Source organism: Hypanus sabinus, chromosome 11 (genome assembly GCF_030144855.1).
Source record: "Hypanus sabinus isolate sHypSab1 chromosome 11, sHypSab1.hap1, whole genome shotgun sequence".
In the NCBI taxonomy this organism is placed as follows: Eukaryota; Metazoa; Chordata; class Chondrichthyes; order Myliobatiformes; family Dasyatidae; genus Hypanus; species Hypanus sabinus.
The window spans coordinates 33237801-33255533 of NC_082716.1; the positions used below are offsets into that span (position 1 = coordinate 33237801).

The 17733-nt window shown below is 38.6% G+C and overlaps 1 protein-coding gene across 2 annotated transcripts in view; it reads right to left on the bottom strand.

Moving 5' to 3' along the window:
- The window catches only part of usp24 (ubiquitin specific peptidase 24), a 226377-nt gene that overhangs the window by 90050 nt on the left and 118594 nt on the right, over window positions 1-17733 (bottom strand). For both annotated transcript variants that reach the window (XM_059984090.1, XM_059984089.1), the window contains 8 exons: window positions 15473-15570; window positions 14035-14130; window positions 8724-8955; window positions 8030-8192; window positions 6030-6185; window positions 5183-5253; window positions 4243-4403; window positions 1509-1570 (listed from right to left, as the gene is read on the bottom strand). In XM_059984090.1, coding sequence (XP_059840073.1) covers window positions 1509-1570; window positions 4243-4403; window positions 5183-5253; window positions 6030-6185; window positions 8030-8192; window positions 8724-8955; window positions 14035-14130; window positions 15473-15570 — 1039 coding nt within the window. The remainder of the gene's footprint in view (window positions 1-1508; window positions 1571-4242; window positions 4404-5182; window positions 5254-6029; window positions 6186-8029; window positions 8193-8723; window positions 8956-14034; window positions 14131-15472; window positions 15571-17733) is intronic.

The window sequence follows — 17733 nt, forward strand, 5'->3', positions numbered from 1 at the left end:
ATCAACTATGGAAGTTGAAGAATGGAAAAGAGAATACAAGCAAAACTGGTTAGCAATTAAAAGTAACCCAGTGAAACTTACACCACATAATTCTTTATCACATTAAATCATTTATACAGTAGATACGAAGTTTATGAAACTGTTTCAGTTCCCAGCACTAACATAGTATTTAAACAACAATCAAATTCAGCAAATATGCATTTCTAACAATTCCATAATATATTGTTGCTTTAATTTTATCCAAGCTCGAAGTATGGCTTGATTAAACCCCCAAACAGGTTTGATGAAAAAGTGGAAAATAAAGGATCAATGGTAAAAATGCTGGACTATGGAGATAAAAATAAAATGCAGTGATTTAAGGAAGGAATTGGCCTAAGCAAACTGGCAAAAAAATACAATGGATTCCAATTAATTGGGACACATCAATGTGTCAAAAAAATATAGTTGATAGACAGCAAACACAAGATATGATGTTGCATAAAATGGGATCTAAACACAGATGTAGAGTGATTGTGAGAAATGTATAAGAGGAAATGGGACAGTGTCCCAAATTCCTATGTTCTGTTCTAAATTGAACATTGAAACCATGCAAGGCACATAACAAAATCCTCACAAAACAATCAGAAAATAATAATCTAGTTATAAACAGGACCCCAGATACAAGATTATTTCCAATAAACAGGAGACTACCAGGACACTTAATAATGCTTAAAAAGGTATGAATGATTTTGGTGGGGATGAATAAAAAACAACTTTTTCTTTGAATGGGAATTAAAGAACAACAGTTTATCATGTTAAAATGGTAACCAGGAATAAGAGGGGTGAGATAAATAGGCACTTTAAAAAAAATCCTTATACAAAGAATCATTAAGCAATAGTACCATATAACCATATAACAATCACAGCACAGAAACAGGCCATCTCGGCCCTCCTAGTCCGTTCCGAACTCTTAATCTCACCTAGTCCCACCTACCCGCACTCAGCCCATAACCACTCTTTTCCTGTCCATATACCTATCCAATTTTACCTTAAATGACACAACTGAACTGGCCTCTACTACTTCTACAGGAAGCTCATTCCACACAGCTATCACTCTCTGAGTACGCTTTATAACTGTCACAAAACATGCCATTTTTTCAGGCAACAACAGGAATATTTGAAACAAAAGAAAAAGGGTTATGAGATTCAGAAAAATAGTGTTTTGATCGGCAAGATAGTCTGAATAGTCTGCACTGTGAACTTTTATGGATTTACTTCATGTAAAACTTCTGTAACGTCGAATTTTGTCATGATTCTCAAAACAAGTCCTTGATGTACAAGAACTATGTCAGAGATTCAAATTTAGTTCCATTAAAATCAGTCAAAAAGCAATTGACAATTCCATTATTTTTATTTTTAGAAATCTCCTCTGAAACTGTAAATTGAGAATGTCTTAAGTACAGACCAAACAAACAAAAAAACACGATTATAATTTTGATTTAACTTTCATATTAATCTTCAAAACTTACATGTCAAGTCATCCAATAACTGGCAACGCAAGCCAAAATATTCAGTACATTGGGATAAAAGTCTGAAAAATAAATCAGTGACGTGCAGTTAGAATAAAATGAACCAATATAATTTTAAGCAGAATATTTTACAAGTCTGTAGTAGAAGTAAGGCTTGCATGATAGCAAGGAAAGAGGAAGGTTATGCTGATGATACAACCATTGTTGACAGAATTTCAGTCCATGTGAGGGAGTATACACGAGTGAGATATATCAGCTAGTTGAGAGGTGTTACAGCAGCAACCTTACACAGAACTTTTTTAAGACCAAAGAACTCAGAGTGGACTTCAAAAAGGGTAAGAAGAGGGAACACACACCAGTTCTCAGAAGTGGAAAGAATGAGTAATTTCAAGCTCCTGACTGTCAATATCTATCAGGATTTAACTCAGACCCAACATATTGACGCAGCTACACAGAAGGCATGCCAGCAGCTATATTTCATTCAGAATTTGAGGAGATCATTCTAACCAGTAGCATCTTGGGCGGGGGTGGGGGGGGGGGGATGAGGTGTTATTGCACAAGATCGAAGTAAGTTGCAGAGAGTTGTAAACTTAGCTCCCTCACGAGCACCAGCCTCCATAGCGTCTATGACATCTTCAAGGAGCGACGCTTCAAAAAGTCAGTGTCAACCATCAAGGGCTCCCACCACCCAGGTCGTGCCTTGTTCTCATTGTTACCATCAGGAACGAAGTACAGAAGCATGAATGCACACACTCAATGATTCAGGAACAGCTTCTTCCCCTCTGCCGCCTGATTTCTGAATGGACTTTGTAGCCACGAAGACTACTTTTTTTATTTCCACTTTTGCTCTACTTGTTTAACGAAACTGTTTAATATACACATAAACACCCTATACGCACACACACACACACTTACTGTAATTCACAGCTTTCTTCTATTATATATCCCATTGTACTGCTGCCACTAAGTCAACAAACTTCATGATATAAACCTGATACTGAATGTGAAATACTAATTAAAAAAAAGCCCCACACTACCAGATTCCAGAACAGCTACTTCCCTTCAACCATTCAGTTATTATAAAAACAGACAAACCTAACCACCTTATTCTGTTCAGAAACACTATGATCACTTCGCATTTTTTCATTTTGCGTTCTTTCTTGTATAAATTATGTATATAATTTGTTTAATTTTTATTTTTCTTTGTGAATGCTGTTTATATGATGTATCCGTGTGAACTCACTGCAAGGTAGCTTTTCAATGCAGAAGTACTTGTATGTATGAAAATTAACTTGACCTGAGTAAAGAAATGTTGCAGTATAAATGGAAGCAATGAAGATGGATGCATAATATTCAAGAAAGAATTAAGGCTATTGAATCCTGGAAAACCGGATTTGAAACTTGTTATCACATAGTAAACAGATGGAATAAATGGGTCTTATTTTCCTCCAAATTAAGGCTATTAAGTCTTGGAAAGCCTGGACACTGCAAAACACAAGTTAGGAAGCTGTTGGGGGCAAGAGGCAGAATGTAAGGTATTCAAGTTTGCTGATTATACGAGGTAGGTGGGAAGGACACATTTTGGATAGGATATCACAACTCTGAGCAAGATACAGACCGATTGCGTGAACAGTTGAAAAGCTAGTAAATACAGTTTAATCTGACAAATTGTGAGGTTAGAGGAATTGGCACTTTTTTTAGAGGAACAAAAAGACAGATTATTGTCTACATGGAACATTGAGAGAAGCAAAGAGGGCTCTAGGTGTGCTTGTGCAGTAATCAGAAAGAGTTAGCTGGCAGAAGCAGTGAGTAGTTAAGCCACAAATCACATAAGGGTTCTAATTGAAAAGGATTGGAGATCAAAAATAGGGAGGCTTTGTAACAACTGTGCAAGGTGTTAGTGAAACCACATTTTTGATCCTTTTATCTTAAAGATATACTAGCATTGAAGACAATCCAAAGAAGATATTCCAGGATAACCCCTGAGGTGAGAAGAATGGCCAATCAAGAGTGGTTAAATGGGTATTCTTTCAAGTTAAGAAGAAATAAAATTTTATTTAAACAAATAGGACCTTAAAGGGACATGAGAAGGTTGATTTTGGGATGTTTTTGCTAGTGGGTGACTCTCAAATGAGGGGACAGAGTTTCAAGATAAATGGATGTTATTTACCATTACAGGGAGATGACTGGTATTGAAGGTTAATAAATCTGTGAAAGATCAGCAAATTGAGGATTATAGGGATAGATAATAGAGCAGGTGAATGGTGGGACAGACTTGAGGGGCCAGGTGGCTACCCCTGCTATTTTATTCTATTACACCCTTGACATGCTGAACAATCACTAAATGTATTGATTTAACTCAGTCAATTAATGTGTCAGGTTAACTCCAACACCATCAAGACTGAATGAATTGATCTGAAAACAGGAAAAAATTATTGATGTTGGAAATCTGCATATACTGGAAAAATGAAGTACTTGACTTGAAAAGTCAACAATAGTTTCCATTTATATAGACCCTTTAATGTAGCTAAACCACCAAGGAATATGATGCAGCCAAGAAGAATGGATATCCGGTATCAGTAAAGTTAATGTTTAAAATTTAGGGACAATTCTCATTGCTGTAAATCTTCTATATACTAGAAGAGTTTCATTATGAAAATACAGCAACAATTTTGCTTGTCATAAAAGTTTCATCTATTTTAAAGTCATTTTCATTTTATGCATTCAAAACTACCTTTGGTTGACTCCACGCATGATGCTGGTTGGGGACCAGAGTGGAAGCTGTGTTGTGAGGATGACATGCAGAAGGAACTGATTAGGTTTCTGGATTTCTGGGTTTGCAGAAGTATCCGTCTGACTCAGTGTATACAACTGATCCCAGGCGACCCTTCTAATCTGTAAACATGAAAAATCTGACATCACCTTCAAATCAACAAGGTCAATCATTCTGAATGTGCTAAGTTATTTGTGATATTTTCAGAAAGATCCATTCAATATTCAGTTCCAAAAAATCAAGATGGTTGGTAGGCACTGGGAATCTCCAACGAAGTCATTCTCAAATTCCAGATGTGATAAATTCTTGATCTCATATTTGCTCAAAGAATCACAACGAGGTAACATTTGACAGATCACCCACAGATTATCATGTTAAAAATAAGTCTCGATAGCTAGGAGGGCCATTCTGTTGAAGTGGAAGGATACGACAGCTCCCACTCTGTCACAATGGTTCTCTCAAGTGATGTTATGTCTTAGTTTGGAGAAAATTAGAAGTCGAACCTTTGAACCTATGTTTTATTTTGAGAAAAGGTGGGGTTCATTTGCTCGTTACTACCATTTGGGTTAATTGATAGATTTCCTCCACGATCTAAATGTAAATTTTGGTGTCATTGTTTTTGCTCGCGGTTTGATATTTATCTTCAGAAGCTTTTTGTATGAAGCATGGCTCCAGGGTTGAACACCTAATGGGTTCTTTTCTCTCTCACTTTTTTCCTTGCTTTAGTTGGGGTTTTTTTTCCCTTTTCTTCTCTTTTTTGAGTCACCATATTTTTCAATTCTTAATATTGTTTTTTTCTTCTCTTTTGAGACATTGTGTTACTTCAATGTACTCTTGTTATTTTGGACAATAATAATAATAAAAAGATTTGAAAGAAAATTAAGTCTTGGACTTCTCTTACCTCAGCACTGGGGGATCCAAGAAGAATATCGATGATAAAATCACTCACACAAGGTAGAACATAAAACGAGCCTAAAGAGTATACCATAGTTAATTTGATCATCCAATATCTAAATATTCTCCATATCTAACTAGATCTCTTTACAATGAAAGATTCTATCCCCCAAGATAATCACTTCGATCTTCTTTGTACAGATTATCCTTCTAATAGCCAGTTACTACTAAGATGATCTGCAGCTTCTTGCTTATTTCCAATTTATTTCTATTTTTATCTCAGTTGCTCTGTTTAAAAGAACTCAAAAGTGTTTCCTATCCCATACAGTATACACTTTTTAGTCCTATTTCGAAGTTGAGTTTAGTAAAGCCAATTCTGGTTTATGCTGGGAAATCTGGTTAGAAATATACAAACAATACTTTTTCCCCTATTTATACAATTAAATTGAAAGGAAGCAGTGAATATATCAATGTGAAACAGAAGTACATTTTCTCATACTATCTGCAAAAATAAAACTTTACAAGAAGTACTTTAACTGTATATCTTTCTGTTGGATAAATAATCCAATTTGATTATTTTAATATAGACAAAGTTAATATAGACAGTGATAATACAGATAATATATACTCAAAAAGCAAAACACGTTTTGTTTTAGAAAAAGGGATATAACAGCATGATGCAGTTGGATACGAATATGAAACAAAATATCACCTTAGTATAGGGGTTCCCAACCCTATAAAGGGTCCACAAACCCTTTGCTTAATAGTGGTGCTCCATGGCATAAAAAGGTTAGGAACCTCTGCCTTAGTAGATAATTGTCACATGAAACAAACTTATCTGCGAAAGACATTACCTAGTTGCTGGCTTCGCAGTTGTAAACATGTAACCAGAAGTGATAAGGCCTCTCGAGCAATAAGAGTATCTTTGGTGGAGACAGAATGCTGCTTCACACATATGCCGGCATGTAGTGTGGTTGATTCACCCTCACTTCCAGTACTGCACGTGCTACCTGTAGAAAATTAATTTAGATATGTTATTTCACCCAAGGGGATAGTTTAGATTAGATTTCACCCAAGAGATTAGATTAATCCAACATAATCTGGATACTAACACGAGGAAATCTGCAGATGCTGGAAATTCAAACAACACACACAAAATGCAAAAAGCACACACAAAAAGCTAGCCTGGCCTGCTGTGTTTCACCAGCATTTTGTGTGTATAATCTGGATACTATTTTGTTAATCTAAGAAACCCTGCTTTTCTTATCCACTATGCCACAGACTCCTTTTTTTTTCAAACTAGTAGGCACTTAACATGCAAAGTATGTCAAATTATAACTATTAAACCAGATTTAATACATACAACCGTAGCAATTCAATCATTATAAGGTCACACTCAAAACAGAATTTATCATTAAAACTGATAACTGTACATAGATCATATTTAAGTGCGGAGACCAGAGTGTAGTCAATGGGATTGTGAGAACAAAAGAACATGGTATTGTTATTGATTTCTTTTTCACATGTAACGAGATACACTGAGAAATTTTTGTTTGTGTGCTTCGGTCAGATTAGTTCACACACAAGAACACTGAGGTAATAAAAACAATGCAGAACAGTGTTACAATAACAGGAAAAAAGGAGACAAATAAAGTGCAAAGACGTCAGCATGAACCAATCCACGATCACTACCTCAATACTTTACTCTCTTATTGCACTACATATAATTGTAATTTCTGTTTATTTTATGTGTTGCACTGTACTATTGCTGCAAACAACAAACTTCATAACATAGGCCAGTGATATTAAACCCGATTCTGATTGGGAATGTACAGTTCATCTTTTTTAGCGGTCCATTCAAGAGTGTCCTATTTTGTTGTTATAAGATTCTGGAACAGACCTCTTGCGCCTTAAAGATGACCTTCTGAACTCAGAATTGGTCTCATCATGGCCATTACACCATATTGTCCATCCGTACTACCTCCACAATGATAACACCATATTCTGAATTCTGTTATTTGCTTTTCCCTGTAGTGGCTCAAAATACTTGTTTTGTTATGATTTGTACGTATGGCTTGGAAAATTAAGTTTTTCCACTGTATCATGGTACATGTGACAAAATAAACCAATATCAATGATAATAGCGGATTATATTTGAGCCCAGTGGCACATTCTCGCAAGCTTTTGTATCTTCTGCCCGATGGAAGAGAAGAAAAGAAAGAATGGCTGGGGTGAGAGGGGTCAAGTTAGGATAGGGCAAGTGTAAAATAAAAAGGTACTTGATGATCAGGATAGACTCAGCATATTCAGGTGTTGTGTTGTTTCTCTTTTTAATAGGGGTTCCCGAACCTTGGGTCCACAGATCTCTCAGTTGATGGTAGGGGTCAGTGGTATTATAAAAAAGGTTGGGAACCCCTGTTCTACAATTACACTCTATCTAAACATCGCAGTTCATCAAATACCAAAATTACATTTTTTTCCCCTACCAGAAAAGTGAACTGCTGAGTGCATAAACATCGAAGTTTGAAGGGAGAAACAAATCAAAGGGTACAAATGCAAGAACAATATTGGGAAAGCTCTACAATCATGTTACTTCCAAATCCACCATGACTACAATAGTAGCTGTGGACACAACCGAAAAATAAAGATAAGGATTCAGAGAACTAACTCATTTTGTTACTTCTGTCAGAATTTGCACAGGTTATCATAGTAACTGAATGTTCATAAATTATTCACCAAAACAGATTTTCATAACTTGTCTTCATATCTAATTTGTTAACCAATTACTCTGGTAATCTGCAAAAGCAAAACAGTTAGTAGATGATAACGCTTAAACAGCTTGAAATATGCTCACCTGAACTGCTGAGTCTATTCCGTATACCAACGGAAAATAAACAATTGGTACTCTCTCGAATTGGCTGGCAGCTCCCCACCAGGTCAAGACGTCCAGCTGCTGCTGCCCAAGTCAGTCTCATGAAACAGGCCACTGTTGAGGTGAAATCATTCACATCCATTGTCTGCAACACAAAAATTAAATGTGTTTGGTCAGCATATCAAAAATACACAAGTCACACCCTGACTGAAACTGGACCAAATGTTGGCACGAGACCAGTCACTTTAATGGAAAAGTCAATGTTCAGCAGTTTCAAGATGGCAGTTACAATAGTTCAGTGCTTGAGCAGAATTAGCAAAATTACAGGATGAGCTCAATGACAGACTCTGATTTTAAGCAAGAGCTGTTGGAAGATTGTAATCCCTAATTATATGAATGAAGATTCCTAATCTGGAAATTAGACTGAAAACTTCTTGTGTAAGAATGTTAAGTACAATGATAATATTTCCATTCTAAGTTTGAAGCACACTTTACCAGGTTTACAGCTGGCCCTTGGAAAGGAAATAAAACTTTGAGGGAATACATCTAGCTCATATCATTAAATTCCCATTAAACATGCTGCGTTTTCAAAAGATGAATACCAGTAAAATTAATGCACAAGTATTTGTGTTATAAATTGCACTCAGTAAAAATAAGTGTTCCTGATTTGACTTGCCTGTATTGCCACTCTGGCTGCAGGTATTATTTCCTCAATTCTTATCGATGACCGATCTGATGTCACACTCATCTGTCTCATTGTTGATTTTTCTTGCCCACCACACATTGACAGCTGCCGACTGGTCTGCCGACTAACATTACGAAATGGGCGCGAGGACAGTGCTTCCATTCCATCTTTAAGGAAATCATCATCTAAGGTAGAAGGCATGGTCTGGCCAACTAGCAGAAACCTGAAGAAGAAATCGTTAGCATGGTGGATTATAGTGGGTATGAAGAGTCTCAAAAGTTGCAAATGTTATCCGAAGCTAAATATTCCAAATTATACCTTGAAAGGTGTAACTTTTTCATTTTGTTTGGATAGTAGTTTATTTCAATCTTTTAATGTATATGTTAATTAAACTGCACTGACCTCATGCAACCCTGCTGAGGAAGGTTTTGTGACAGCCTTTCAAGTTAAAAATTTGAATTCTCAGGGGAGAACATTGTGTTCCTCACGGTCACCGCCAATGGCTAAGACTGACTGACAGGGTTGAAGGAGGAAGATTGCAATAATGCATTCTAACAGTTCCACCTTTATGAATTTTCTTCCAGAGTTAAAACTGGAGAAAAGTTCGAGCACCTTTTGAAAGATTATTTTTCCTTATACTACTTGACTTGCTGTGTATTTCCAGCAGTTTGTTTCTGAAGACATTAGGAAATAGTAAACAACATAAGGTTGTTTCAAATGGCTAAAGGGACAAAAGCCAGAGCACACTAATTTGAACCCATCACCAAAAAAATTAGAAGGCAGATCACAAAATCTTCCCTTCATCATCAGATTTCTGAACAGTTCATGAATACTATGTCATTATTCCTCCTTTGCACCATTTTACACAAACCTCCCAATTGGAGCTTTGACCAGCCACCAATCTGGAGGTCAGAAACTTGAGAGGACAGAATTTCACTCAGTTTTGCTGAACGACTATAAAAGGCAGCAACTTGCAGTAGCTTATGTTGTTGAGCTTTAACCAGCGACCAATCAGCGTTTGTGATTGATTAGCAAGAACAAATTAAAGGAAGGTGGGGACAAGCAGAGCAAACATTGTGGAATGGACAGAGATGGAGTGGAGTTAGAGACTTTAGCTCTTCGAGGCTTCAGTGAAGAGAGACTTCAGTCAGAGAAAGCAAAAAAAACGAGAAAAGCTGTAGGTAGAGATTTTTTTCTTCCCCACATTTTTTACATTTGTTCAATTACAACAGTAGAGACACCAGGCAGGATAGTTGAATGCTCCTCTTACGAGATGTGGAAAGGCAGGGATACCTCCAGTGTCCCTGATGACTACAACTGCGAGAAGTGCATCCAGCTGCAGCTTCTAACAATCTGTGTTAAGGAGTTGGAGCTGGAACTGGATGAACTCTGGATCATTTGTGAGGCTGAGAGGGTGATAGATAGGACATATTAGAGAGGTAGTTATACCCAAGGTGCGGGACACAGGAAACCGGGTGACGGGAAGGGAAAAGGAGTTAAGGAGCCAATGCAGAGTACATCTGTGGCCATCCCCCTCAACAACAGGCATGTCACTTTGGATACTGTTGGGGTATGGGGCGGTGGGGGGGGAATGACCTAGCAGAGGGAAGTCACAGCGGTAGGGTCTCTGCACTTAGTCTTGCTCTGTGACCCAGAAGGGAATGGGGTGGGGGGGGAGAAGAGGCATGTTATGGTGACATTAGTGAGGGAACGAAAAGGACACTCTGTGGGCAAGAACAAGACTCCCAGATGGTATGTTGCCTCCTGGGTGCCCGGAACATCTTGGATCGAGTCTTCAGCATTCTTAATTAGAAGGGTGAACAGCCAGAGGTCACGGTCCATATAGATACCAATGGCATAGGCAGGACAGATGACGAGGTTCAGCAAAGGGAGTTCGGTGCTAAGTTAAAGAGCAGGACCTTCAGGGTTATGGTCTCAAGATTGCCACCTGTGGCACCTGCTAGTGAGGCCAGAACTAGGAAGATTATACTGTTTAACGAGTGGCTAACAAGTTGGCATAGAAGGAAGGGCATAGGTTTTTGGTTCATCAGGCTCTCTTCCACTGAAAGTTGGACGTAAAGAAGAGAGACTGTTCGCATTTGAACTGGAGGGGAACTAATATCCTAGCGGGAAGGTTTGCTAATGCTGCATGGTGGGGTTTAAGCTAGAATAATTAGGGGATGGGAACCAGAGTCCCAGAACATTTAGTGGAGAGGTTGTGGAGACAGATGTTGGTAAAACCTCAAAGTCAGGAATTAAAAGGTTGAGCATGGTGCAACTTGTGTTCTGAGCTGAGTATATTTCAATTCAAAAAGTATTGCAGGAAAGGCAGATTAGCTCAGGTCATGGATCAATACCTGGAATTATGAAATTGTATCCATTAGGGAGGAGGGACATGATTGGCAGCTCAAAATTCAGAGATTCTGCTATTTTAGATGTGACTGAGCGAGAGGAATTAAAGTGGGGGGGGGGGGAACGTCACGGCAGTGCTCTGTCAGGACAGACTGGAGTATTCATCTAGTGAGGCATTAGTGGTGGAACTGAGAAGTAAGAAAGGAATGACCATGTTAATGAGGCTATATTACAGACCACCCAACCGTCTGAGGGATTTAGAGGAACAAATTTGTAGAGAAATCACAAACTGTTGCATGAAACAGAAGGTTGCAGAGTAGACGCATAGCAACTTTCCACTTATTGACCCTGAATCCCATTTTGTAAAAGGACTAGATGGGATTGAGTTTGTCAGATGTGCTCAAAAAAGTTTCCTTCATCAGTACGTAGAAGTCCCAATGAGAGAGTGTGTGATACTTCATCTGCTATTAAGGAATGAGGCAGGGCAGGTGACAGAAGTTTGTGCAGGGGAACACTTTGCATCTAGTGACCACAATGCCATTAGTTTCAAAGTAAATAATCAAAAAGGTAGGTCTGGTCTGTGGGCTGAGATTCTAAATTGGAGAAAGGCCAATTCTGATGCATTAGAAATGATCTGTGAAGATCGCGATAGGCTGTTTTCTGGCAAAGGTATACTTGGTAAGAGGGAGGCTTCAAGAGTGAAATTTTGTGAGTACAAAGCTTGTATGTGCCTGTCAGAATAAAAGGTAAAGAGAACAAGTGTAAGGAATATTGGTTTTGAAGAGATAATGAGGCCCTGTTTAAGAGAAAAAAGGAGGTGCATAGCAGGTATAGGCAAGTAGGAACAAATGAGGTGCTTATGGATTACAAGAAATGTAAGAGAACATGTAAGAAAAAAATCAGGAGGGCTAAAAGATGGCATGAGGTTGCTCTAGTAGACAACATGAAGAAGAATCTTAAAAGAGATTTTACAGATATATTAAGAGCAAAAGGATTGCAAGGGACAAAATTGGTAATACATGTGTGGAGCCAAAACAGATGTGGGGGAGAGCTTAAATACATTTTTTTGCATCTCTGTTTAGTCAGGAGATAGACACGAGCCCATGAAAGTGAGGAAAAGTGGCATCAACTTCATGGACCCCGTACTGATTAAGAGGAGGTGGTGTTTGCTATCTTGAGGCAAATTAGAGTGAAGAAATCCCCAAGGCCTGACAATGTGTTCCCTCTGACTCTACTGGAGGAAGGTGCAGAAATTGCAGGGGCCTTAACAGAGGTACTTATATCATTCTTAGTGACAGAAGAGGTACCAGAGGATTGGAGGATAGCCAATGTTGTTCCGCTGTTTAAAAAAGGCTCTAAACATAAACCAAGAAATTATAGGCCAGTGAGTCTGACATCAGTTGTGGGAAAGGTATTGGAAGGTATTCTAAGGGAACTGATATATAAATATTTGGGCAGACATGGACAGATTAAGGATAGTCAACATGGCTTTGAGTGTGGCAGGTCATGTCTAACCAATCTTATAAAGTTTTTTTTGAGGAAGATACCAGGAAAATGGATGGTGTCTACATGGACTTTAGTAAGGAATTTGACAAGGTGCAGCATGGGAGGTTGGTCAAGAAGGTTCAGACGCTCGGCATTCAAGATAAAGTAGTAAACTGGATCAGCTTTGTGGGAGAAATCAGAGTGGTAGTAGATGGTTGACTCTCTGACTGGAGGGCTGAGGTTAGTGGTGTGCTGCAGGGATCAATGCTGGGTCTGTTGTGGTTTGTCATCTATCTCAATTATCTGAATGATAATGTGGTTAACTGGATCAGCAAATTTGTGGATGATACTAAAATTGGGGGTGTAGTGTAACAGCAAGGAAGGCTATCATGGCTTGTAGAGGGATCTGCATCAGCTGGAAAAATGGGAGGTGGAATTCAATGTTGACAAGTGCAAGGTATTGCACTTTGATCAGACCAACCAGGGTGGATCTTACAAAGTTAATGGTGGGGCACCAAGGCATGTAGTAGAGCAAAGTAATCTGGGAAGACAGGTCCATAATTCATTGAAAGTGCCTTCACAAGTAGATAGGGTTTTAAAGAAAGCTTTTTGCCTTCATAAATTAATGTACTGAGTACAGGAGATGGGATGATATGCTGAAGATGTACAAGACATTGGTAAGGTCTAATTTGGAGTTTTGTGTGGAGTTTTGGTCACCTAATTACAGGAAAGATGTAAACAAGGTTGAAAGAGTACAGAGAAAATTTACGAAGATGTTGCCGGGACTGGAGGACCTGATTTATAAGGAAGAGATTCAATAGGTTAGGACTGTATTCCTTAGGACATAGAAGATTAAAAGGAGATTTGATAGAGGTATACAAAATTATGAGGGGTATGGATAGGGTAAATGCAAGCAGGCTTTTTCCACTGAGGATGGGTGGAACAATAAGCAGAGTTCATGAGTTAAGGGTGAAAGGTAAAAAGTTTAAGGGGAACATGAGGGGAAACTTCTTCACTCAAAGGGTTGTGAGAGTGTGGAATGAGCTGCCAGCACAAGTGGCGCAAGTGGGGTTGATTTCAATGTTTAAGAGAAGTTTGGACAAATACATGGATGGTAGGGGTATGGAGGACTATGGACCCAATGCAGGTCGATTGAAGTAGGCAGTTCAAATGATTTTAGCATGGACTAACGCCCATTTCTTGATGTACTGCTCTCTTACAACTTGTTTACTGTATCTTGCAGTAACTTTTGTCTTGCTCTGTAGTAATGCCATAAACAACGAATTTCATGATACGTTAGTGATAAAAAACCTGACTCTGGATTTTGGAACATAAAGCAGTATTACATTATTTGAGAACATATGTAAACACATATCTCTTTCTTACTCACTATTCACTAAGCACCTAGTCAGTGATGTAGATAATTCCATTCTTTTTGAGTAGTACAGTGCACATTGGCCCTCACCTTGCAAGCTGTAGACAGATTGAATAAACTCCCTGCCTTGTCTCATAATCCACCTCAGATGGAATGGAATCTCGCTGCATAACGTTCACCACCAAACTGAAAATAATAAAAATAATCAAAAGGTATATTATTTTATTAAATGTCTAAATGATTTCCTTTCAATTTGAAGTGGTATGATTTTCACAGGTGCATACTTGTCTCATTGAGTATCTGCAACAACCTGCAAATTAAGTTCTATCTATTATTTGCCTAACAGTAAAGATGCCAATTACTTAGCACATATGCCCACCAACATTTAATATTCTTTGATTCTCAAGGATCTTTTTACGAAGGAACTGAAGGAATTACATGGTAAATATAAATTTCTTTATGTAATATACATAAGGCTACTCGGTGCAATTATCAGATAAAGAAGTCACAGAATGAGCCCAGTGCTTTGGAGGAAAATCACAAGTTAACAGCTGCTGTAACCATATTCTCTAATTGATTTTTGTGACAAATTCTTGAAAAGAGTTCTGGTACTTTCCTCATACATAGATAACAAGCTATTTATATAAAAGTGGAACTAACAGAAAAAAATAAATGCAATCGGGGAATTTGCCATTTGGCTCAATTCCAAATAAATTCCTGCCAGTACTGAAGGATCAAAGAAAAAAAACAGCTTAAAAAGCTAATACTATGCTAATTGTCGTTTAAATCTGGATTAAGTTTTTACGGCTCTTTAGCCCCTCACATGCTAAAACGTAACCATTTTAAAATGCAGTATAAGTATAATAAACAACTGTGATTTAAGGAACTGAATTTTAATAGTTTACTAGCATCTCTAAATTTTGGACGAAAATATAAGCAGGTTGAAGAAAATTGTCCATATACCACCAAAGACAAAGATTTGGTCTTACTGACAGATTTGCAACATCCAATCTGTCAATTTACTCTGAAGCTGAGCTCCAGAGTGCAGCAATATAGCCCGGTTTTGTTAAGATTCCCAAGGACTAACTTGGGGCATCACCACTTTGACCATGTACTAGACTGTATGGAGATGGATTTGAAGGCAAATTACTTAGAAAAAATAATTTTAATTATGTTTTTGTCAACTTTATTCTTCTTATATTCTTTGTTAAAAAATCAATCAATTTAATGTGTTTTAAATGTATCTTACCAAGGGAGGTAATATCACTGCTGAGAGCACGCCACTAGAAATTGGAATGCTCCTAGCTACTAAGGTTAGCACTTTGAATTCAGTTCGAGCGTGGGGAAGGCTACGAATGGCAATTCCATATCTGAACCTGACCTATAAGATTGGATCTATCATCTTTGTGATGACTCTAATTACCAAATAATTTGGCAAGAAATAAGAAATGAATCATACAAGCTTTGCTTTCTGATAAATAAAATGTAAAAAATTGGTAATGAATGAAAACCAGACACAAAAACAAACCTTAAACCTCCTGCTTTCAGAAAATTTTCACAGAAGGATTTTGCACAGTTTCTTGCCATCTCATCATCTGATGTAGGCATCAGCTTAGAACTAAGAACCTGTACAAACAAAATAAATTCTAAATCAAGAGCTGCAGTGTACATACACTCTTAACAGTCTGAAAGGAAACAAAAGGTAAATTTTTCAAATCAATTTCAAATCCTAATCCAAATGGAGTCTCAGATTACATTCTCTTGACTATCATCCTGTGGCATTAGCATCAACCATTACAAAATGCTTTGAGTGACTGTTCATGGAGCGCATTAAAGCCTTTCTCCTGGCTGTGTTGGATCCTTTCGAGGTTGCTTAAAACAGATGATGCCATAGCCTCTGCCATCCACTCTGTCCTGTCCTACCTGGAAAATGGGGCCTCATATGTCAAATTGCTGTTTATACTCTTCAGTTCCACGTTTAACAACATCATACCCCAGAAACTGGTGGTGAAACTGTCCTCAATGGGTCTAATGGTCTAAACTTTGTACTCCAGGGAGCATGAAGCGCAAAATCAAATATCGCTGTGATGTTCGCTCCAGTATCAATTGTTTGATGACAATAAAGTAACTGTAAGCAAACACCTCCCTCTGTAACTGGATCCTGGTCTTCTTAATAGAAAGGCCACAGTTAATCCGTGTGGGCAGCCACGTCTCTAGTCCCATTATGCTGAGCACTGGTGTTCCCTTGGCTGTATGCTCAGGCCACAGCTGTTCATACTGTTGATGCATGACCGTGTTGCAGGACTCAGCACAAACCATATCAAGTTTGTGGATGAGTCAGAGTACAGAGAGGAAGTGAAGTTGCTGGTGGACTGGTGAAGAACAACAGCAACCCAAGTCTGAACATGGAGAAGACCAAGGAAATGATTGTGGACATTAGAAAGGTGTAGTTGAACCATTATACTCTGCATATACATGGCTCCTCTGTAGACAGAGTTAAGTGCTCCAAGTTCTTCGGAGTTCAACATCATGTATGACCTCACCTGGCAACTTAACATCATCTCCCTGAATAAGGCAGCACAGAAGCATCTCTACTTCCTGAAGCAATTGAGACAAGTGATTCTCTCCCTCCACCACGCCAGCTTAACTGAATTTTTCAGGAGCACTATTGAGAGAGTTCTGATAAGTTGCATCTCTATCTGGTATGGGAGCAGTCGAGCACTGGATCAGAAATTCGTACAAAGCACTGTGAGAATAGCTGAGAGGATCATTTAGGTCTCCATTCCATCTACTGGGAACATTTATCAGCAGCACTCTGTACAGAGGCCCCTTACTATTATCAACGATCCCTCCCACCCATCTGGCATCCTCTTTGAAATTCTACCATCAAGCAGGAGATTCCAATGCATAAAGACAAGAGCAATCAAGATGGGAAATAGTTTCTTCTCTCAGGCCATTAGGCTTATCTCGCTTCCCCCAGAGGCAGCTCGTCCACCTTTGGTCCCCACCTGCCACCCAGCTCTCACCTGTAGGTCCAACTAACCATTTGTATGCGACGGTGGCCACACCCCACTTTGACAGGCGGACTAAACCAGGTGAGAGTAGCTGGGAACCTCCAACCCCGGTCAGATAGGGAGTGGCCTACCCCAGCACGCAAAGCCAGTTCCAGCGGACTGGGCGGATGAGATCAACTACAAGATCCAAACACCAAGACGGCAGTGCTGCAACGCTTCATGGAGAGCAAAGAGCATGACAAGATACAAAAGGTGCCATGGCTATCCACTGCAGCCGAGGAAGTCCCTAGTTTTAACGATTTTTTCACCATTACACCAAAATTTTTGAGACCAAGAAAGTGGAACTGCCCCAGTGCCACTGCCTTTTCACAATAAAACTCTCCCCGCATAGGTTTACACCATCATTGGAAATGACAGACCACCAACATACACCACACATAATAAAACTTAAGATACCTCATATAAACTTCTTAAACCCAATTAGAATATACATTAACTGATGTAACCATTCTGACTTGTACTCAAATGACTAAATATCTTTTCCAAAGTCATTATAAGTACATCTTGGTGCAAATCAAATTATTCTTTTAACATCATATTTAGAATACAGTGGATTCTGGTTAGTTGGAGGAACTGCTTCTGTGGGACAACTTCCAGAGAACAAAAGCTGATGAAGAAAATAACCAGGATTCCCTTCGTTTATTTGGGGCACTACGCTGCTTAATTTGGACAGACCGAACAGTTTCAAACTAGTGTCAGTCGTGTTCAGTTGTTT